General features: G+C 48.4%; 1 protein-coding gene across 6 annotated transcripts in view; it reads right to left on the bottom strand.

Annotated features, from left to right (window-relative positions):
- The window catches only part of GSE1 (Gse1 coiled-coil protein), a 486,852-nt gene that overhangs the window by 73,267 nt on the left and 388,653 nt on the right, over positions 1-24,932 (bottom strand). Inside the window, exon 1 of one of the 6 annotated variants that reach the window (XM_040329403.1) lies at positions 18,845-19,010. The exons of the other annotated variants lie outside the window; for them this stretch is intronic. Within the exon in view, the coding sequence (XP_040185337.1) occupies positions 18,845-18,851 (7 nt within the window). The 5' untranslated portion in view covers positions 18,852-19,010. Of the gene's footprint in view, positions 1-18,844; positions 19,011-24,932 lie in introns of those variants that run through there. 6 annotated transcript variants of the gene reach the window in all.

The following is a 24,932-nucleotide window of genomic DNA, read 5'->3' as shown; positions in this document are numbered from 1 at the left end:
ATGGTGGGTGATAATGGTTCATTAAATGCATTATTCCAATAAGCCACAGGTGTCAAACACAAGGCCCGCGGGCCGAATCCGGCCCCTCCAGGCTGTTTCATTTTGCCCTCGCACCTTTCTTGCAGCCGTGACCATCTTCTTGTTCCTGCCCCCACCTTGTCTCACCAGTCGGCAGCAGAGAGGAGGACAGATCTCCTCTGCCAGATCCTGCCCTTCTCTGTGCAGCTACAGAGAGTCTCATGTCTGCCCCCCCCCTCCCCCCTCCCAGCAGTTGGCAGCAGAGAGGAGGTCATAACTCCTACTAAACCTGTGCCTCCTACAGATCTAGCCGCAGCACCCCTTGGTCTCTGCCCTCTCCTGGTCTCGCCATTCAGCCGGTCTTTCGCCAGACCCTGCAATTTTTGCTTTCCAGCTTCTTCCCGGCAGCTGCACAAGGTAAGGGGTGTGAACTGTGATGCAAGAGAGGGTGGGGGACTCTTGACTTCTGATGGTGGGGGGGGGGGCTCTTAACATCTGGTGTAAGGTGGTGTGTGGTGCTCAACTGGCCTTTTTGAGGACAACCATAATGCCCCTGCGGCCCACGATGAAATCGAGTTTGACACCCCTGCAATAAGCCATACAAACAATATAGTTGCGCGTCAGTTGGCCATTATCGTCACACCCAAACGGCATGATGGTAATCTCTTCCCTTTGGTCCCTCTGTAGGTTTTAGCCCATCATCAGACATGCTCACCAGATATTCATTCTAACCAAGGAGTGTGCAGAGCTCCTCAGCTAGTCCTATTGTTCCTGACCTGTATGTGCTGATCAGATATTCACACATATGCAGATCGTTATCTGAATCGGTAAACTGTCGGCAACGAACACACATATGTTGGTGGACACTTGACCATCACACCTATATGAACTTGTTGGATATCCCATTGAAAAACCATGACCAGTAATACGGCATAGCATGCCAACGTATCCTACCCCCCCCCCCCTATTTCTTTGGGGCTATAACAGCTCCCACTCTCCTGGAAAGACCCTCCACAACATTTTGGAGGGAGGAGAAAGTTGACGAGAAGAAAGGAAGGAAGAAGGAAGAAAAAGAAGAAGCATCCATACGGTCAGGTACTGATGTTGGAGAAGACCTGGCTCACAATTGGCCTTCCAATTCACCCCAAAAGGTGTTCAGTAGGGTTGAGTTCAGGGCACTCAAGTTCCTCCACACCAAACTGGTCACACCATGTCTTTAATTGAGTTGGCTTTGTACACCGGGGCACAGTCATGGCGAAACAGAAAAGGATCTTTACCACGAAGGTTGGAAGTGTACAGTTGCCTACAATGTCTTTGCATGATCAGAAGACCCCTCAACGCAGGGTTTGACAAATTTGCTTGGAATCTAGGAGCCAGCTAAAAAAGTTAGGAGCCAGAAAAGGCACCCCGTCTCCGACGAGCTTGCGCACAGAAGCGCATATGTAAACGGTGTTCAAACCACACATGTGAGGTATCGCCGCGATTGGTAGAGCGAGAGCAATAATTCTAGCCCTAGTCCTCCTCTGTAACTCAAAACATGCAACCTGTAGATTTTTTTTAAACATCGCCTATGAAGATTTTAAAGGGTAAAAGTTTGTCGGCATTCCACGAGCGGACGCAATTTTGAAGCGCGACATGTTGGGTATCAATTTACTCGGCGTAACATTATCTTTCATAATATAAAAAAAAAAAAAAAAATGGGGATAACTTTACTGTTGTCTTATTTTTTAATTTAAAAAAAAAAAAAGTGTAATTTTTTCCCAAAAAAGTGCGCTTGCAAGACCGCTGCGCAAATACGGCGTGACAGAAAGTATTGCAACGATCGCCATTTTATTCTCTAGGGCAGTGGTCATCAACCTTGTCCTGCAGGGCCCACTAACAGGCCAGGTTTGCAAGATAACTGAAATACATCACAGGTGATATCATTTGCTCCTCAGTGATTGCAGTATTCTAGACTGCATCTCCCCAAAGGAAATACATAAAACCTGACCTGTTAGTGGGCCCTGCAGGACAGGGTTGATGACCACTGCTCTAGGGTGTTAGGATAAAAAATATAATGTTTGGGGGTTCTAATTAGAGGGAAGAAGATGGCAGTGAAAAATAGTGAAAAATGACATTAGAATTGCTGTTTAACTTGTAATACCAACGGCTCACCACCAGATGGCGCCAGCTCACACATCTGGTGGTAATAACATGTAATACCAACGGCTCACCACCAGATGGCGCCAGCTCACAAGCCCACCTTCCAAGCCAAGTCGCCAGGACACCATTTCTAGTCGCCATGGCGACCTGGATTTGTCGAGCCCTGCTTCAACGCCATCATTGGTGGGGGGGTCACCATATGTTTGGCCATAAATCGTAGTTTACTCAACTGAACTGTTCAAATTGAACGACCTTTTGGGTTTGGTGTACGTTTTTGGAACATCGACATTCTGCCATGAGGGATCAACATTAAAACTGCAACTGCCAGCAGTCAGAAGAAGAGCTTGGAGCTGGTTAACGGCTCAATATGCCTTCAATGGCCCACTTCCATTGGCGGCAGTAATCAGTCGCCATGCAGTAATGAGAAGGCGGCGCCCTTCCTATAAAAGCCACCCAGCAGCTGCTGGACAAAACTTAAAGCGTCCTGGGACAAAGACATGCTGGGACTTTTAGTCTCCCAACTACTGAAGAACCAAAAATTACCCGGCGGTAATGCATAAAGAACGCCGCGCTCTCCTCCAAATGCAATCAGCGTAGCGTCTGCCTCCTGCAGCTTTAGTAATTACCGTCTCTTTTCATCCGCGCCTCCTCTGACACCAGACCTCGGGCCCACTACCTCCCCTCGCTCTGTAATTACAAGCTAATAGTTTCAAGGGGTTTTTTTCTTTCTTCTCTTGGGTCCCAGTTCAAGCACCAATTCCCTCCTCCGACACCGCCCACCCCCCCAATTCCGCTCCTCGTTAATAATACCCTACAATGTACGGCTCAGCGGGGAGCCAGGGTTAAGTCACTGGAGTGGCAGGACCACTTCTAATATCCCCTCATCAACCGCCCGCAAAATTTCTCAACAGACCAAAAATAAACCCTTATGCTGCCGGACTGGCTGGAGGGAAAAATGTACACCACAGGCTGCACTGCTGTCGTAGTGCCCAACAAAAATCTGTGCCCATCTGTGTGTATCATTTATCTGGGTAGCAACCAGTGGCATAGTTATATAAGCTTGGGAAGGAGTAGAGTCCTTCAGCTGTGCAGAGTATATAAGGAGAGGAGAGTTAGCGGAAGGAGCAGAGCCCTCCAGCAGAGCATTTCCAGAGAGGAGAGTTAGCTAGGAGGAAGGAGCAGAGCATTTCCGGAGAGGAGAGTTAGCTAGGAGGAAGGAGCAGAGCATTTCCGGAGAGGAGAGTTAGCTAGGAGGAAGGAGCAGAGTCCTCCAGCAGAGCATTTCCAGAGAGGAGAGTTAGCTAGGAGGAAGGAGCAGAGCATTTCCGGAGAGGAGAGTTAGCTAGGAGGAAGGAGCAGAGCATTTCCGGAGAGGAGAGTTAGCTAGGAGGAAGGAGCAGAGCATTTCCGGAGAGGAGAGTTAGCTAGGAGGAAGGAGCAGAGCATTTCCAGAGAGGAGAGTTGGCTAGGAGGAAGGAGCAGAGCATTTCCGGAGAGGAGAGTTAGCTAGGAGGAAGGAGCAGAGCATTTCCGGAGAGGAGAGTTAGCTAGGAGGAAGGAGCAGAGTCCTCCAGCAGAGCATTTCCAGAGAGGAGAGTTAGCTAGGAGGAAGGAGCAGAGTTCTCCAGCAGAGGAGTATTTCAGGAGAGTTAGATAGGAGGAGGGAGTAGAGTCCTCCAGCTGAGAATTTCAGGAGAGGAGGGTTATATAGAGGAAGAAGCAGAGTTCTCCAGCAGAGCATTTCCAGAGAGGAGAGTTAGCTAGAGGAAGGAGCAGAGTCCTTCAGCAGGGGAGTATTTCAGGAGAGTTACATAGAGGAAGGAGCAGAGTCATGCAGAGCAGAGTATTTCAGGAAAGTAGAGTTAGAGAAAGGAGCAAAGTCCTTCAGCAGTGCAAAGTATTTCAGGAGGAGAGTTTGCTAGAGGAAGGAGCAGAGTATTTAAGGAGAGGAGAGTTCAATAGGGGAAAGGAGACAAGTCCTCCAGCAGAGCATTTCAAGAGAAGAAGTAGTGGAAGGAGAAGAGTCCCCCAGCAGTGCAGAATAATTATATTATATATATATATATATATATATAAAATCAGAGAATTTCAAGAAGACGCAAAGTCCTCCCGGCAGACTATTTCAGGAGAGGAGAGATTGCGGAGAGGACTCTGCTTCTTCCTCTCTCTCTCCTCTCATGAAATACTCTGCGAAGAGGACTCTGCTTCTTCCTCTCATGAAATACTCTGCGAAGAGGACTCTGCTTCTTCCTCTCATGAAATACTCTGCGAAGAGGACTCTGCTTCTTCCTCTCATGAAATACTCTGCGGAGAGGACTCTGCTTCTTCCTCTGAGTATATCATCAGGAGAGGAGAATTAGAGGAAGACGCAGAGTACTCCACGCAGGCTATTTCAGGAGAGGAGAGATTGCGGAGAGGACTCTGCTTCTTCCTCTCTCTCTCCTGAAATACTCAGAGGAAGCAGAGTCCTCTCCGCAGAGTATTTCAGGAGAGAGAGGAAGAAGCAGAGTCCTCTCCGCAGAGTATATCATGAGAAGAGGAGAAATAGAGGAAGAAGCAGAGTCCTCCCCGCAGAGTATTTCAGGAAAGGAGCGTTAGTAGCATAGTAAGGTTTGTGAAACATGAATATCCCGGGGGGGGGGGTGATGCAGAGCATTCAGGATGACATTTTACTCCCGAGTCTTAGGTCAGTAGCTCCAGATCCAGCCAGAAAGTCTCCTTTGGCAGCAGCCAGCATGGCAGAAGATTTGCGCATGCATTCCAGTGATCACGCAGTACAGGGCGCCGAGGTATTGCCAATAAAAGCTGTACAAGTCAGCCATTGTGTGCAGCGCCTCTGGCGTGTTCTCTCCTCTCACTGCTGACACCTCGTCTCGTGTCCTCCGCTGGGGGGGGGGGAGGAATCGGCCCAGAACCCATCACAGCCCAGCTTCTCACAAGGGAGGATTATCAGGACACATCCGACAAACCATCACACAGGGCTTAAAGGACAACTCCAGGAAAAATATAAATAAATACAAATGGACGGCCAACTGGTTATGATGACTGTAGCACTGCAGTTCTTGGTTCAATTGCCAGCGGGACTACAGTCTATACCAGTGATGGAGAACCTTGGCACCCCAGATGTTTTGGAACTACATTTCCCATGATGCTCAGCTATACTGCAGAGTGCATGAGCATCATGGGAAATGTAGTTCCAAAACATCTGGGGTGCCAAAGTTCTCCATCACTGGCCTATACAACTTCCTTCCACAATCCAAAAAACAAAAAGGGGGTTTGATTGCATACCTAACTGAACTAGTGGTGCTGTGTATGACTGTAGGGGGGACATTAGAGTGCAAGCTCCTCTGGCGAATGAATTGGTGCAGCACACAAGACTTTTATAACAGGTGGTGGAATTCATTCATTCATTCATTCATTCATTCATTCATAGGACCCATGACACTGATCCCAAACTGAGTGTTGAACGATCTTTGTCATGAACTAATAATCATGTGATCTGAAAGCCTAGGCGGCTAGATCACATGATCTCTGGCTACCAGCCGCATGGTAGGTTTAGTCATGTCAGACGCTGTAGGGCAGTGATGGAGATCCCTGGCACCCCAGATGTTTTGGAACTACATTTCCCATGATGCTCTTGCACTCTGCAGTATAGTTGAGCATCATGGGAAATGTAGTTCCAAAACATCTGGGGTGCCAAGGTTCTCCATCATTGCTGTAGGCCAGGGGGCAAGCAATGTTGGCACTCCAGCTGTTGTGGAGCTACGAGTCCCATGAGGCAGGGGCGGACTGACCATTGAGTCACTCAGGCACTGCCCGAGGGCCCCATGCCACTAGGTGGCCCCCCCATCAGGGTTGCCAGGCTCAGTAAAACCAGGGACAGTATGTAAAAATCTGTTTTTTTTTACATCTGTCCCTGATATGTCCGAAACCGACATGCTTTTGATGTGAAAATCCTGAGATTTTATCTGCCCCCCCTCTGCACTGCCTCCTGGCGTGGTGGCCATCTGTAAGCCCGGGGGCCCCATAATCTTCTATTGCCCGGGGGCCCCATGAGTTGTCAGTCCACCCATGCCATGAGGCATTGCAAGAATTTGACAGCCGCAGGCATGACTCCTGAGAGGTAGGGGGCATGATGGGATTTGTAGTTTTACCACAGCTGGAGTGTTGAGGTTGCCTACCCCTGCAAGGGCTACAGTCTTCCCCATGTGTGGTGGTTTTGCAGTAAAGTGAGTGGATCAGCTGCATCCAACCATAGTACATCACTACTAGGTAGAGCACTGCAACAAATGCATCCATATTGAATTGCAACTGTCCACACAAATAAAAAGGAAGGAGAAGAAAAGCCACCCTTATCTCATCTAAACATACAACAGTTAAAGACGCAATTATCAGAACCCCCCTATGTAGTTGGGCCATAGGCAGATGCCCCATTTGCCATCCTCTCATGTGACTACAACAATGTGGATTGTGCAACAAGCTCCCCCCCAGGCTGCACTGTCTAATCTACAGAGGAAGGGGGGGGGGGTTGATGGTCTGATTATACAGTGTAATTAGATAATACCCCCCCACCCCCCCCCTCCCTTCCTCACACACACTCTTCACCTTTGTGTTGTAAAGACAAAGTCCCTATAATAGTCACAATGACATCTGACAATAATTACCGCCCCGGCCGCTTATACAAAGAGGTGAACAGCAGCGCCGCTGTCCAAACAAGTTCAGCGCCAACATCTGCCCGGATCAATAGATGTCAGAAGCTATGAAAGGCGCAGGGCGCTCAACCACCGGGTTCCCCCCCCCCCCAACGCTGACCACTACTTAAAGGGTCAGCCCCCCCCCCCCCCCCCATAGTGTTGGTTATGTTATATATGGAACCCAATCAAATGCTCGGCTTTACACCTCTGACATCTGCAATCTCCTCACCATCACAGAGCACTTTGGAGTCTCACTTCTGCTGCCACCGCCACAGAGGCATTTCAGCTTCTTACATTCAACAGAATAAAAATTAAGTTGGCATCACACCCATCATGTGGGGGTAAATGGGCACCATCATTAGTTCGGAATGGCACCCCGACAGACCTGGGCTGGCGCGCACGCCATGCATTGTGATGCTCTCTTAATAAAGTGGCGTTGTGTATATATTAGGTACACCTGTTCAATTGCTTGGCGACACAAATTGCTAATCAGCCAATCACATAGCAGCAAATCAATGCATTTTAGGTATCTAGACGTGGTGAAGACAACTTGCTGAAGTTCAAAAGGACCATCAAATTTGGGAAGAGAAGGGATTTAAGTGACGTGGCCTGGTTGTTGGTGCCAGACGGGCTGGTCTGAGTATTTTCGAAAATTGCTGATCTACTGGGATTTTCACACACACAGCCATCTCTAAGGTTTACAGAGCATGGTCCAAAAAATACTAAAAAAAAATGAAAATTTCCAGTGAGCGGCAGTTGTGTGGAGGAAAATGCCTTGTTGATGTCAGAGGAAAATGGGCAGACTGGTTGGAGATGATAGAAAGGCAAGTACCGTATTTTTCGCCGTATAAGACACACTTTTTCTTCCCTTTTTCGTCTTATACAGCGAATACACGGTTTCGCCTGACCGATCCGCGTTCCGCGGAATGCACTGCTGCCGCGGCCTTAGGAAAGACCGCGGCTTTGGCCTAGCTCCGGAGAGGTCGGCCATCTTAGTACACCCGGCGCGTTGACGTCATCACTGCTCGTGGATCTGTTTATTCCTAGCAGAGTGCGCGCCGCGATCTTGCCATGCATCTGCAACAACAGTGAGTTGTGGGGGCAATGTTACTGGCTATAATTACTATGTGGGGGCAATGTTACTGGCTATAATTACTATGTGGGGGCAATGTTACTGGCTATAATTACTATGTGGGGGCAATGTTACTGGCTATAATTACTATGTGGGGGCAATGTTACTGGCTATAATTACTATGTGGGGGCAACGTTACTGGCTATAATTACTATGTGGGGGCAATGTTACTGGCTGCTATTACTAATGTGGGGGCAATGTTACTGGCTGCTATTACTAATGTGGGGGCAATGTTACTGGCTATTACTAATGTGGGGGTGGTGTGATGGTGATGACGAGTGGGGGGCAAATATTTTACTACAGTATTTGGTTCAGAATCTTTTTTTCTAGATTATCCTCCTTTAAAATTGGGTTCGTCTTATATGCTGGAGCGTCTTATACGGCGAAAAATACGTAACTCAAATAACCACTCGTTACATCCAAGGTCTACTGGGATTTTGCACACAACCATCTCTCGGGTTCACAGAGAATGGACTGAAGAAAAAAAAAAAAAAAAAAGATAAAATATCCAGTGAGCGGCAGTTGTGTGGAGGAAATTTCTTGTTGATTTCAGAGGTAAGAGGAGAATGGGCAGGCTGGTTGGAGATGATGGAAAGACAACAGTAACTGAAATAACCACTCGTTACACCCAAGGTATGCAGAATACCATCTATGATCACACAACACATTGAACCAGATGGGCTACAGCAGCAGAAGACCACACCAGTGTCACTCCTGTCAGGAAACTGAGGCCTACAATTCGCACAGGATCACCAACATTGGACAATAGAAGATTGGAAAAGCGTTGCCTGGTCTGACGAGTCTTGATTTCAGCTGGGAAATTCAGATGGTCGAGTCAGAATTTGAAATCATGGATCCATCCTGCCTTGTGTCACCGGGTCAGGCTGGTGGTGGGGGTGTAATGGTGTGTGGGGGGGGGGGGGGATATTTTCTTGGCACACTTTGGGCCCCTTAGTACCAATTGAGTATCGTATACCCCACGGCCTACCTGAGTATTGTTGCTGACCTTGTCCATCCCTTTATGACTACAGTGTCCCTGTCTTCTGATGGCTATAATATATATATATATATATATTATATATATATACACACACACACACATATATATATATATACATACACACACACACACACACACACACACACACACACATATATATATATACACACACACACACACAGAAGATTTTGGAACACTCAGGATCTGGAGAGGATTGGTTGACCGATCCGGTTATCTGCTACAATTTCTGGTGTGTCGGTATGTTGGGTATAGATCGGTGTGATCTCGGCATCCAATCCAGACGATGTCAGTGCAGACAACAATCATCCACAACACACACACGAGGCGTTTGCAAGATGACTGACAGGCACTAGGGGGGGGGGGGGAATTAAACTGGAAGGCAAAACATTCTTTCATTACAAAATGTACGTCACATAGAAATATAAAAGCGTTAAAAAAACTCAAAATATGTGTTGACGCCTTTCCTAGAAACACGCACATGACCAGGGGATGGTCCCTGGGGAGAAGACCAGCTTAAGAACCCACAACTTCTTGATTAACCTTCACTTGAATATTCCCCAGTGCTGTACAAAATGACAGCCATATGAGTTCCTGCACCAGAGGAGCTTACACTCTAAATGTGCCAAAAAATAAAAATAGTATACATTTTAGATATGCTCTCTGAATATGTCAGAGCTATCAGTCTCTGCACCAAAGGAGCTTACACTCTAAATGTCATCAATGACGAGGTGGATGGTGAAGAGACTTGTTGCGTTTCAATCAGCCTCAGCGTTCTGCGTTCCGTTTGGCTAGAAATATTTCCCCTTATTAGATTGTAAGCTCTGAGCATCAGAGTTTGCTTTATGATTCATAGTGCAATAGAGGAGCTTACACCTGAAAAGGAAAACATTTTTTTTGCCTAAAATTAATGTCTGCAAGGTAGACAGAATAGTGTAATGATTCAGTTAAAAAACGAGTAAATACCTATTAAATTCCTTCATCTATATCACCTCCGGCGTTCTAGTTTCTGTTCTCTCATTCACTTCCTGGTTTGCGGCGCTCGTTCATGTAAGAACTACATTTCCCAGTATGCATTGTGGCACACCCAGTAATTCACACCTCCTTGAGGTCTTTAACACGTAGAGAGCGTCCTGCCACACATATGTAGTTCCCAGGAGGGGGTGAGCACGTCACTGACCACCGCAGTATAGCCTCCCTTCACGATGGTGAGTTACAATCAGACAAGCAGGAAGTGAACAGAACAGAGAAGAAATAGAGCAAATTCTGAGCTAAAAATGAACAATGAGGAATGTCTGCAGGTAAAGGATGCTTATTATGAAAAAATTTTTTTTTTCCTTTACAACCCCTTTAATATTGTCCCTACACAGTCTTACACTATTTATTTTGCGTTTGTTTAGCTCCGACATATACCGCAGTGCTGTACAGAGAACACTCAGCCAGTCACATCATTCTCTGTACCAGAGGAGCTTACACTCTAATGGAGTTTGACACCCCTGCTCTAATGTATCAACACAGTAAACACTATCATCATACATTTATATAGCTCCAACATATTCCACAGCGCTGTACAGAGAACACTGAACCAGTCACATCCGTTTCCGCATCAGAAGAGCTTACACTCTAATGTCCCCCCCCCACAATCACACACTATTATACGTTTGTATAGCTCTGACATATACCGTAGCGCTGTACAGAGAACACTGAGGCAATCTCTGTACCAGAAGAGCTTACACTCCAATGCCTTCGAAGAACAAAAGAGGGGTACACACCGCTCCAAGCTGATAAAAGGTCTCAAACACTGCCGCAGAAAATCGTCCGCGACCAAAGAGAAGAATGGTGGCACATCCCAGATGAAAGAAATATAACATTTAGAAGTCCATGACACCACCGACGGCAGGGTACTCAGCAGACGCGTTTCACACCGATGGCGCTTACTCATTGCACTACTCTCCAATGCCCCCACTACAGTCAGGGTACCCGGCGGAGCCCTACACAAGACACAGGGGGGGGGACATACAGACCCGATACATGTTGAGTCCTGCTGGCAATTGAAACCAAGACCCCAGTGCTGCGCTGCAAGGCCGGAGGTATGGATACACACACACACACACACACACCTACAGATTTTTTACACGCGGAGGTCTGCACTCTCCTATACATAAAATATTCATGGAGAGAATATATAATGAGGCGTAGAAGAGGGAGATGTGCGCAGCACGGTTAGATGCCTCCGGGGCATGCGAGGGAAAAATAAGAGGGGGGGGGGGGCTGTGATGCTTATCTCTGGGTAATGAAGGGGGGGGGGGGGGAATTATTCTCCCAGTCTCTCTGTCACACACATTCCAATTAACTTCTCCACAATAGGATGAGGAGGGCAGGCACAGCGGGTCGCTGGCATCTGAGACGTGCCCTACAGGCAGAACCGGGGGGGAGGGGGGGGGCTGGACATGCTTGGGGTTTGGGTCAGTGCTTGCTATCTCCTGCCATCATCACTGACACCTTCATACATGCCTGCGTTTTTATTCACCATTGCTGCCGGTACAATCAGCGCAATAGGAACCAGAGCACAATTGGAGTTAGCATCCTTGCCTAATGACCATAGCAGTAAAAGGTCTATTGTGCACCCACATCAGTCACCCTATAAGTGACCTAGAGACTCAAGATCGCAGTACAGCAAAAGATGACCACGTGACAACACAGGAGCACAAAGACAGGGAGGGTTGTCACCCAGCACTGGAAATGCCCCACACGGCAGAAACAAAAAAGAAGGAAGTTAATTTGACAACATAGAATAATAGTTGCAAGACAGGGATAAAGCGTTGTCACTCTAACAGGAAGTGCCTGAACAAGGACCCTCATGGCAGGATCAGCAGGGATTTTTTTTTTTTTATTGAAATCTATATGGATTTAAACTGCTGGAAATGATATTAACATGTTAAATCTATAGGAAATTTCTGCAATTGGGTTTACATCTTTTTTAGGCTACACCTATGGAAGAAGCCATATGATCACTGGAGAGGGACAGTCCTGACTGTCTGAGAACAATGCTGCTATTCAGTACATGGATGAAAGGAAAAGTCCTGCCAGCATGATCTATTAACCCCATGTGTGGCTACCTTTTTTTTTGTGATATCAGAAAGGTGCACTGGACAAAACTGTGGGAGGGGCAGTAATGGGACTGCTGCGGGGGGGGGGGGGGCAGTTTGCTGCATCGGTCACACGTTTCAGATCTTTAATTGCAGTGCTGAATCAGTTGCATCATCCTCATAACTGGGGTGGGGGGGGGGGGCTGGGCACAACACGGTCTGGCGCACACAAATGCGGCTTCCTCAGGAGCGTTGCATTAAAAATGCAAGACGTGCGTCGCGTGCGTTTTCTTCCTGGGAACAATCATATGGGAAATATGGAAAGGCACCAATTAAAAAAAAAAAAAAAAAATGCTTTTAGTGCGTTTTCAATAAAAATAAAACACACCTCAACAAGTTTTTACCAAAAAGGCACGGCAAGCAGGATTTTTTTTAAAGAAGCAACTCGCTGCCCTCGAACGCAATGAACAGATGCAACATATATTATAACTTGATTTCATATTCTGTGATCCTGCGTCATAGCGCACATAAAACGTAACGCGTCAATGGGCCCTAAGGGTTCCGACAAACAAACGCAACCTAACTTCTCCTGACATGAGCGAAATGTTCTATAGAGGTTCCTCAGACTTGTCATTTAGAAACGCACATTTTAATGCGCAATTATCACCGGCGCTCTTGCAAAGTCTTGTAATAAAATCGGCCAGGGTAAGGCTCCTCTGGACACAACCTGATCCAGATCATTTATTGGCTAATTGCCGCTCCGCTCCTCCCAACCTTATGTTATCAGTGTGGAAAGGCCATAAATCAGACAAGTGACCCGGTCCGCCATTGTTCGGTGACCCAACGCGCCCATCTTGTCGCCGCCTCCCTTCTTTTCATCAACCCATCAATAAGGCATCTGGAGAATTGGGGAGGGGGGGGGGGGGGGGGACAGGGGTGGTCACACGTGCAGGAAAATCCTATATCGGGGGGCAATAAAGGGGGTTTAAATGTTGAACTACAAATAAAAAAAATTGCCTGGTAGTCCATCAGGGAGTAGTTAGTCTGTTTTGGCCTTTAGAGTTGACCGAACGACGACTGTTATTAGAAGCCATAAAATGCCAAACTCCGCCGTTCAGACGTGACCAGTTGAGGTTATGAAGGCCAAAAAAGGGCCTAGGCACCCACGGGCAGGACTAAAAATAGGAGGGCTTTATGGAGTCAACTTATTGTAGCACCCGCCATCAAAAAACAATAAAAGTAAAGCCACGTACACACGGTCGGAATTTTCGACAAGAAAAGTCCGATGAGAGCTTTTGTTCAGAAATTCCAACCGTGTAGTAGGTGCCATTCGGACTTTCTCTGTCGGAAATTCCGACAGCAAAAAAATGAGAGCTGGTTCTCAACAAGAAGAGATCTGGTCGGAAATTACGATCGTCTGTATGCAATTCCAACGCACGGAAAAACACATGCATGCTCGGAATCAAGTCGACACATGCTCGGAAGCATAGAACTTAATTTTCCTCAGCTTGTCTTAGTTTTGTACATCACCGCGTTCTTGACAGTCGGAATTGTGTGCGACAAGTTTGAGCCAACATTCTGTCGGGAAAAAAAAAATCCACGTTTTTCTCATCGGAAATTCCAACCGCGTGTACGCGGCATAAAAAAAAAAAAAAACGTTGGCATTCAAAGCAAGTTGTTTTAAAAATCAAGAATAATTCAGGCCAGTCCTGGAGGCAGGGAACCCCAATACTTCCACAGACAATAGAATAAAAAAGGGGAGAAGGCTACCGTATTGTTGAAGCAGTATGCCGGTGTTGGGGGGGCAAACATAGAAGATACCCCCCTCTAGGTGGAACATCAGAGGTATCTGCAGTGATAGTACATTGGATTGGTCACACTATTAAGTCCCATATTAGCCAGATGGCTGGAAAGTCTTCCACAAGCTGGAGATTTCCATCAGAAATACGAAGCATATCCAGCCGCCGATTTCACGGATCTCGCCCTTTCCAAAGGAAAAAAACACTCAAAATGTGAAGCTTTGCACCAGGGCGCTACAGAATTGCATCGGCGTTGTAATCCTATGGTAGGTTTCCCTCCTGACAGTCAACGTTCTGATTGGTTGCCATGAGCGGTCGAGCTGCAATTGAAGCCTAAACCGGCAGTTGAGGAGCGATCACATGACAGGTTGGCAGTTGATGGCACTGAAAGATGTAGGATGGGATGCAACAGAGGCCACTGTATCCACTGCGCTAAACTTTATAGCGCCAACATATTCCGTAGCATTTTTACACAGCTCTAGTCGCATCTGGCACTCCTCCAGAACTTACACCAAAGGCCACTGCGCTAAACTTTATAGCGCCAACATATTCCGTAGCATTTTTACACAGCTCTAGTCGCATCTGGCACTCCTCCAGAACTTACACCAGAGGCCACAATTAGATGGAAGCCTGTAATCTCCGGGATGGATCTGCGTTTCCTGCTTCGGGCGACTTTCGCAATCCAGAAATTTCACAGAAGCAGAGCTGCAGGGGAGGGAAGAGGGATCCGGGGCTCTGGTCAAGACCACAAGATGCTGCTCTGCCAACAACGTAACCCGACAACCCTTGTATAATGCAGGTTACCAGGCCTCGGATATGGTTGCTGCATTGGTTTTCTTACCTGGTGATCCTTTCAATAACACACCTCCTGTTCTATAAGGTGGCAACGCTCCTCGCTGTATGGTATCCATGGAGGAGCGGCGAATTGTCACCCTAGGACCGGGCTATAAAAACGTTAGAAAATCTGGCGCCGACTTGATTGATGAATAAAATTGTTCAAAAACGGGTCAAGCTTTATTAGGTATCCAACAAGACATACAAGTATCCATCATATAAAAGAATTGACAAGTTTTTGCCGGAAGCGTCGAGCCTTAGTCATAACATAGCTGCCCCCCAACTGTCCCCGAATTCGAGGGACTATCCCCAATTTGGAGCAATGTCCCTTTTTCTTCCTCATTTTGGTTTGATCTATATGGTCGTATGTAAAATGCACAAGTGCTAAACCTTTCATCAAATTCTAAATTGCTGCATTTGTAAAAGCCAATATAAAAGGAATAGTAGTGGTAAAAAAAAAAAAAAAAAAAAAAAAAAAAGCCTTTGTGGGTTTAGCTAATCTTTTTTTTGTCAATTCTCCTTTAAGGGGGCGTGGCGGGGGGGGGGGGTGTCCTATGCTTACATACTTTTGCTAGTAGGTGTCCCTCATTCCTATCTAAAAATGTTGGAAGGTAGGGTCATAATAAGGACTATAAAATACCTTTCCCCCCTCTCCATACAGGGCAGTGGTTGTCAAGGAGGTAGAGGGAGCCTCAACTGTGGACATCACCAAAGAGCCACACATAATGTTCAATATATACAATCCTAGGGAAAAGGATGAGCAGAGACTGGAGGGCCTCCTCCAAGCCGGGTCGGAGACCGAGGGCCTCCTCCAAGCCGGGTCGGAGACCGAGGGCATCCTACAAGCCGGGTCGGAGACCGAGGGCATCCTACAAGCCGGGTCGGAGACCGAGGGCATCCTACAAGCCGGGTCGGAGACCGAGGGCATCCTCCAAGCCGGGTCGGAGACCGAGGGCATCCTACAAGCCGGGTCGGAGACCGAGGGCCTCCTCCAAGCCGGGTCGGAGACCGAGGGCATCCTACAAGCCGGGTCGGAGACCGAGGGCATCCTACAAGCCGGGTCGGAGACCGAGGGCCTCCTCCAAGCCGGGTCGGAGACCGAGGGCATCCTACAAGCCGGGTCGGAGACCGAGGGCCTCCTCCAAGCTGGGTCGGAGACCGGAGGGCCTCCTCCAAGCCGGGTCGGAGACCGAGGGCATCCTACAAGCCGGGTCGGAGACCGAGGGCATCCTACAAGCCGGGTCGGAGACCGAGGGCATCCTACAAGCCAGGTCGGAGACCGAGGGCCTCCTCCAAGCCGGGTCGGAGACCGAGACATGCTGGTAGGTTAGTTGGCCCTAATATGTGTATGTATGAATGCGAGTTAGGGACCTTGGATTGTAAGATCCTTGAGGGCAGGGACTGACGTGAATGTAATTATATAACAAAATAAGTGCTGCGCAGGTAGAATATTCTAATAGACCAAAAGGGCAGCAAATAAGAGAAGTTCTAAGTTCGGGTTGACATACACAGGAGCAACAAGAAGATCACAGAGGAGGTCTCCACAGCCACCCTGGCCCTCAAGGACCAGAGGCCATATGGTGCCAAAGGGCAGGACCTCGGCTCAGCAAAGCTCACTCATGTTTGTTGTGAAACACGACGCCGCCTCTCGCAGTGAATGAGTGAAGGTAGAAAACAGGAATCTCCACAACAGATTCTCTCATTTCCCGATCCCTATCCGGCCCTCTATTAATACTTAATTATACCTCTGGCACAGACTCCGAACCTTAATCCCCGACTCCACCCACCTCCACGCACAGGTACGGGAAGCTTCTCCTACCTCAAAACACGACGTTCAACCTCACCGACGCTAAAACAGCCCAAAACCAAAAAGTTATAATACAAAAAGGCCTGAAGATTGAATGAATCGTATATCCGATGTCAACCGCTCAAGGCTACGAGTCGGAGGTTTGTTACAATGTAAACACACGGTTACTAGTTCACTCAGACACAGGAAGCACTAAACTGACACCCTAAACTTATTGCCGTCATAATATTATAAATTTGTTGTAAGTGCAAAGTACAAAAGGAAACATAAAACATTCACAAGGGTAAATGTTACATTTCGGGCAACGCAAATGACTACGCCGTGCTCCTAGGGCAAGGCTACCTACAGACTACGCCGTGCTCCTAGGGCAACGCTACCTACAGACTACGCCGTGCTCCTAGGGCAACGCTACCTACAGACTACGCCGTGCTCCTAGAGCAACGCCACCTACAGACTACGCCGTGCTCCTAGGGCAACGCTACCTACAGACTACGCCGTGCTCCTAGGGCAACGCTACCTACAGACTACGCCGTGCTCCTAGAGCAACGCCACCTACAGACTACGCCGTGCTCCTAGGGCAACGCTACCTACAGACTACGCCGTGCTCCTAGGGCAACGCCACCTACAGACTACGCCGTGCTCCTAAAGCAAAGCTACCTACAGACTACGCCGTGCTCCTAAAGCAAAGCTACCTACAGACTACGCCGTGCTCCTAAAGCAAAGCTACCTACAGACTACGCCGTGCTCCTAGGGCAACGCCACCTACAGACTACGCCGTGCTCCTAGGGCAACGCCACCTACAGACTACACCGCGTTCCTAGGGCTACGCCGTGCTCCTAGGGCAACGCCGTGCTCTTAGGGCAATACAACGTACACGACTAAGGTGTGCTCCTAGGGCAACGCCACCTACAGACTACACCGTGTTCCTAGGGCATCGTCACGTACACAGCTACGCCACACTCATAGGGCAACACCACATACAGACTACACCGTGCTCCTAGGGCAACGCCACCTACAGACTACGCCGTGCTCCTAGGGCAACGCCACCTACAGACTACGCCGTGCTCCTAGGGCAATGCAACGTACATGATTACACCGCGATCCTAGGGCAACGACACCTACAGACTACACCATGCTCCTAGGGCAATGCAACGTACATGATTACACCACGCTCCTAGGGCAATGCAACGTACATGATTACACCGCGATCCTAGGGCAACGCCACCTACAGACTACACCGCGTTCCTAGGGCATCGTCGCGTACACGGCTACGCCATGCTCCTAGGGCAACACCACTTACAGACTACACTGCTTTCCTAGGGCATCGTCGCGTACATATAGCTACGCTGCGCTCCTAGGGCAACGCCACCTACAGACTGCGCTGCGCTCCTAGGGCAACGCCACCTACAGACTGCGCTGCGCTCCTAGGGCAACGCCACCTACAGACTGCGCTGCGCTCCTAGGGCAACGCCACCTACAGACTGCGCTGCGCTCCTAGGGCAACGCCACCTACAGACTGCGCTGCGCTCCTAGGGCAACGCCACCTACAGACTGCGCTGCGCTCCTAGGCCAATGCCATGTCCAGCGCTACACCGCGCTCCTAGTGCTACGCCACCTACAGGACTATGCCGCGCTCCTAGGCATCGCAGCGTCCATCACTACACTGCGCTGCTAAGGCTAGGCCACATATAGGATACCACCATATTACGAACACAGCATGTATACAGGATATCACACACACACATATCAGTCTCAGGAAACAGAGTCATGATACCAGAAATGTAAACATTCACAAGTCCATGCAAATTTTTCTTTTTGCAATTTTTTTTCTAGCAAATCCATCATTCTCAATACATGCAAGCGACAACAAATTCGCGATCTAAACTTTATTCAAACCATCGCGTGTTTACAAAACAAAAAAACAATGGGGGACATTCTTTAAAACAATTTATCAATGGACGCCTTAACGCCGAATTTACTTATTTCTTAAATGTTCAATAAAAACGAAGGTTACAAACCCCCCATACACTGCCAGATCTCGGATCAAGCAACCAATGCATCTAACCCAAAGGTGGCACTACAACAGCCAGCCAGTGTATGAACTACAAGCCCCAGAAAGCCCTCGCTGCTTGCAAAACTCCACCTGGATACAAAAAACACACACACACATAGGTCAGACTTGTGTCTTTTTACAACCTCGCCTACACTATGCAACTATGCTTCTCGCAGAAGAGCATGAGGTTACGACTGCGATACGCCGGACGCAAATCGATTTAAAGGGACAATACAAAAGAGCGGAGACGAGGCTCACCTTTCATGACAATGGGAAGCCCTTTGTGTCACATCAGCCAGCTCAGAGCCATGACACACAGATCCAGCCAGGGGTGAGTCTCTGCACTGATCTGACTCCCAGCTCCCCCCTGAGCAGATGACCCAGCGGAGGGGCGGAGCCAGCCCCAGCCTCCGTCTACAAACACCTGCTGCTCTGTGTCCACACCCAGCGCCTCTATCTCAACCCCCCCCCCAATGCCGCCGCCTGCAGCCAAACCTGTGGCCACAAACACACTGACAAAAGGGATCGGATTTCAGCTGCTAAAACACAAAACTCCCTCAGCAGTAATTAGGCTTCAAAGAGGCAAAAGCTTAACCCCTTTCACAGCGGAGATTGTGCAATGCCTTGAAATCCGACACGCCGCTTCGCCTACCCCACAGACGTGAGACGGCGGTCGGAGGAGACGGGCGATTTCGGAGGAGACGGGCGATTTCGGGTCTGGCCTGAAAAAAATAAAAAGATCGCTCGTGAACGAACGTCTGCGGAAATATTCATCGGCAAGACCGCAATTATTTATTAGCTAGATCAGTAGATACGCCGTCGTAACTCTGAATCTACGCCGTCGTAAATTTAAGCGTATTCTGGAAACCAGATACACTTAAATTAGGCTAAGATAGGAGCGGCCTAAGTCTCCTACGCCGTCGTATCTTAGGGTGCATATTTACGCTGGTGGCGCTTCCGTTGAGTTTGGCGTAGAATATGCAAATGACTAGATACGCCGATTCAGAAACGTACGTGCGCCCGTCGCAATTAGTCACGCCGTTTACGTTAGAGATACGCCGGCGTAAAGATAAAGCTGCTCCCTAGGTGGCGCAGCCCATGCAAGGTATGGACGTCGGGAACAGGCCTATCTTTTTACGTCGTTTGCGTAAGTCGTTACGCGAATCGGGCTGGACGTAATTTACGTTCACGTCGGAAACGGCGTACTTTGGAGCAGTGCACACTGGGATATGTCCACGGACGGCGCATGCGCCGTTCGTTAAAAAAAAACGTCAATCACGTTGGGTCACGAGTCATTTACATAAAACACGCCCCCCTCATCCTCATTTGAATTAGGCGCGCTTACGCCGGACCATTTACGCTACGCCGCCGTAACTTAGGATGCAAGTGCTTTGTGAATACAGCACTTGCCTCTCGGACTCACGGCGGCGTAGCGTATATGCGATACGCTACGCCGCCTCAAAAGTGAGCCGCCCCACCTGAATCCAGCTATATGTCTTTTTTTTTGCACGACTTTTATATTTTTTTGCGTCTCCGAATAGTTGTACGCGCGTTTCTTTGGCCACGCTGCATCTACCAACATAGCAACAAATGATGAAAGAGATGAGAACTTTTCCTATTGGCTAAAATAAAAAACGACGAAGTTCAAAAACGTCGGACGACGCTGTATGCAAACGCGCGAATACGTGTTAAAAAGCGCGACAAAACGCCGGAAAAACCGGCCGAAAACGCTACGCTCAGGTGTGAATGCGGCCTAAAGCAGCTTTGAGGCTGAATTCACACTGACTTGCGATAAAATGCATGTGCGCCTCCATTCATGTGAAGCGCGTTGACTTGCGCTGACGACGAGCGCTTGGTCGCGCACTGGATTTCCTGTGACGTCACATCCTGTGGGTGACAACATATATCACAAAGCAAACTTTTTTTTCTTTACTTGCGTTGCGTTACAAAAAAATGCATACGTGTTGCATTTTAACGCAACGCAGGTCAACGCAGCACCGCAGTGGGAACAGGAGACATACAACATTTTTGTTTTTTTAGGTAGCCTTGTATTTTACAGCTGCGCTAAAACGCAGATCAGCGCACTAGTGTGAATTAGTCCTAAATACCGGTCCACACTATGCAGTGCCGGGAACTGTGCGCAATTTCAAACAGGAATTGCACCACATTCCTGTTCAAATCACATGCGATTTTTCTGCAGTGCGATATGAGCCATTAGGATAGGTTCACACGTATGCGATGCGGGAAAACGCGGCGATTCCTGTGTGTTTCATTGCAATCACACGGCGTCCACGCGATCTGCGGCGGTGTCAGTGTTATCTTAACGACACCCTGAAACAGATTTCAAAATACAGTGCGATTGGGAGAATCGCATCGCATGGCTGCGGGGAGAAAAAGGGTCCTGTGCGTTTTTGTTGCGAATGTGATGCGATTTTAGCCTTACAAACTGTATGGCTGAAATTGCACTGCGCAGACATCACATGTAAATTTAGCCCTGGTTCACACTGATGCTACTTTGAAATCGTGCTACTTTACTTGAAGTAGCGCGATTTCAAAGTAGCAAGGTCAGCGCGATTTCAGGTGCTACTTGATAGACATTTGTGTGGCTTCATACACAGATGTCTATAGAAATCGCACCTGAAATCTGCAAAAGTAGTGCTGGAACTACTTTTGCAAATCGGTGCGGCGCCGCAATTTTTTTTTTTCTGCCAGTAAATCCCTTCTACAGCCCACTTCCTGTTTCTTGTCTGGTCATTAGCCTAGGCTTATGACATCATGCACGGCTCTCTCTCAATCTCGTGTTAGTTTGCAAGGGAGGGGGGGGAGTCATAAGAGGGCTAATGAGAGCTGCAGAGCTGGAGGTGTGCCTGTGTAAATCCAGGAAGTGAACAGGCAGCAGCTTCAGCTGCCCACAGTTAAAATGGCTGCAGCCAGACTCAGTGGAGGGAGATTTCTGCTGCATATTTGGCAAAGTACAGAATCACAGTATATAGAAAATAACATGCAAAGTGGTTGGAGGGAAGCTTCAGAATGGCAAATGATGTGAGCAGACTGCAGTTTCTCTTTACCGTACACACCTGCAGCGGTTCGCACGAACAGGGTGCGATTTTTGACGTGGTATGAGCACAGAATTTGCAGCGCACAAGTGTGACCCAGCACTGGATGGGCGTTTAACACCTGAATGAACGCAATCGGCGTTATTGTCCAGTGATGGGGAACCTTGGCACCCCAGATGTTTGGGAACTACATTTCCCATGATGCTCAATGACACTACAGCGTTTCCATCGATTTACGCCAATTCACGAACGTACTTGCGCCCGTCGATGTAATCGACGCCGTTTACGTAAGGCGTACGTCCGGCATAAAGTTAAGCCTCATAAAGCAGGGGTAAGTCATGTTAGGGTATGGACGTCGGAACAGCCGTCGTATTTTACGTAAGTCGTACGTGAATGGGGCTGGGCGTAGGTTACGTTCACGTCGTAGGCAGTGATTCGACGTATCTTATGGAGTATTTTAGACGTGATTCTGAGCGTGCACACTGGGATGCGCATGCGCCGTTCGTTCGGACCATCATTTGCATGGGGTCACGGTTCATTTTAATAGATCACGCCCACTACCTTCCTACTTTGAATTAGGCGGGCTTACGCCAGGCCAATTTACGTTACGCCGGCGCAAGTTTGGGAGCGAGTGCTTTGTGAATACTGGCCCGGATTCAAGAAGCAATTGCGCCTGTGTAACCATAGGTGACACAGCGCAATTGCTTACTTGCCCCGGCGTTACGAATGCTCCTGATTCAGAGAACTCGTTACGCCGACTGCAGCCTAAAATCTGCGTGGCATAAGGCTCTTATGCCACGCATATCTTAGGCTGCATTCTTGCGATGACCGCTAGGGGGCGCTCCCATTGTGCTCAGTGTATAGTATGCAAATTGCATACTAACACCGATTCACAATGTTGCGCGAGCCCTGCGTACGCAATTTACGTTGTTTCCGTACGGCGTGTTTAGCGTAAGGCTGCCCCTTCTAATAGCAGGGGCAGCCAATGCTAAAGTATACCCGTCGTTCCCGCGTCGCGACGTTCGAATTTTACGTAAGTGATTCGTGAATGGCGCTGGACGCCATTCACGTTCACTTTGAAGCAAATGACGTCCTTGCGACGTCATTTGCTGCAATGCACGTCGGGAAAGTTTACCGACGGAGCATGCGCTCTACGCTCGGCGCGCCTAATTTAAATGATTCCCGCCCCCTACGGGATCATTAACATTAGGCGCCCTTACGCAGGGCAAGTTTACACAGCGCACACGCAATTTACGGAGCTACTGCTCCGTGAATCACGGGTAGCGCAGGAAATTTGCGGGGGCGCAGGGCAAAAACGCTGCCCTGCTTCTCCGTAACTAAGGGGCAAATCTACCTGAATCTGGGCCACTGCTCTTGCCTCTCAGAGTTACGTTGGCGTAGCGCATATGAGATGCGCTACGCCGGCACAAAGATGCGCCGAGCTACCTGAATCTGGCCCAGAGTTGTAACCAAAAGGAACCCGCGGGCTATTCAGCCTCACCCTTCAGGCTTTATTTACACTGAAAGAAGAAAAAAAAGAAAAAAAAACAATGTATCAAACTTTTATTACCTGAATTATTATTCTCACTGTAAAGAAAACGTTGCGAAAACTGGAAACATTTGTAGAAACTTGTCACCGACCACATCAAAGGAGACGAGAAAACTGCATCCCCTGAACAAACACAATGCCAAGTCGTAATACCCCCAGTCCACCACTAGGGGGCGCCAGATAGCTGGGAATTGGAATTTAGAGCGCACCATCCAGCGTTATTTAAAGGTGTATACACCTTCCAAAGCAAGAATCTGAAGAGCTACACATCCCAGCGTGTCTCATTCATGGAAAGGAGAAGATCAATAGAACTTTCAAACGTATTTTTTAACCTTTATTATTATTTGATATGGCGGACAGCCGTGAGATTAAGCAGGCCTTGCACGGTGCTCCTGTGCGGGACTTGCTGCCTCTTGAGCTTTTGCAACCAAACAATTACATAGCTCCCAACTGTCCCTGATTTCGAGGGGCTGTCCCTGATTTGGGACAATGTCTCTCATTCTCCTCATTTGTCCCTCATTTTGGTCTGATCCATACAGATGTGTATAAAATGCACTTTTTATCTATCAAAAAGTGTTTCCCAGTGCTAAACCTTTCATCTGATTTCTAAATTGCTGCATCTGTAAATTCCAAGAGCCAAAATAAAGGAATAGTAGAGGTAAAAAAAGCACTTGTGGGTTTAACCAATCGTATGTTTTTGTACAATTCTCCTTTAAGGGGGCGTGGCAAGGGGGTGTGTCCTATGCCTGCATACTTTTGCCGAAAGGTGTCCCTCATTCCCATCTCAGAAAGTTGGGAGGCATAGGCGTGCGCACAGGGTGTGCCAGGTGTGCCTGGGCACACCCTAATCACCTTCAAGTAGATTTGCGCTTTATTTGCGCAGGCACAGGGCAACGATTTTGCCCTGCGCCCACGCAAATATTTTGCGCTGCCCTCGAATTCACGGAGCAGTAGCTCCGTAAATTGCGAGGGCGCGCCGGCAAAAGTTCCCGGCGTAAGCGCGCGCAATGTAAATGATCCCGCCGGGGGCGGGAATCATTTAAATTAGGCGCGCTCCCGCGCCGAGCGTACAGCGCGTGCTCCGTCTGGAAACTTTCCCGACGTGCATTGCGGCAAATGACGTCGCAAGGACGTCATTTGCTCCAAAGTGAACGTGAATGGCGTCCAGCGCCATTCACGATTCACTTACGCAAACGACGTAAAATTCGAACGTCGCGACGCGGGAACGTGGGTATCCTATAGCATTGGCTGCGCCTGCTATTAGGATGTGTAACGTTACGCGAAACCCGACGTACGCAAACTACGTAATTTGCATACGCAAACTACGTAATTTGCGTACGCAGGGCTCGCGCAACGTTGTGAATCAGCGTTAGTATGCAATTTGCATACTATACACAGATCACAATGGGAGCGCCCCCTAGCGGTCATCGCTAGAATGCAGCCTAAAATCTGCGTGGCATAAGAGCCTTATGCCACGCAGATTTTAGGCTGCAGTTGGCGTAGCGATGTTCCTGAATCAGGAGCATTCGCTACGCCGGAGCAAGTAAGCAATTGCGCCGTGTAACCTATGGTTACACAGGCGCAATTGCTTCTTGAATCTGGGCCCCTGTGTGGTGCACATTGTACCGAAAAATACTACATTAAACTGGCACTAACGCACAGAAAAATACAGCATTAAACGGCACATAACACACCAAAATATACTACTTTAAAGGTGCAGTAATGCACAGAAATATGCTGC

Source organism: Rana temporaria, chromosome 11 (assembly GCF_905171775.1).
Source record: "Rana temporaria chromosome 11, aRanTem1.1, whole genome shotgun sequence".
Classification (NCBI taxonomy): Eukaryota; Metazoa; Chordata; class Amphibia; order Anura; family Ranidae; genus Rana; species Rana temporaria.
Note: the sequence above shows the minus strand (reverse complement) of the source record. Positions and strands in the feature narration are given on the sequence as shown.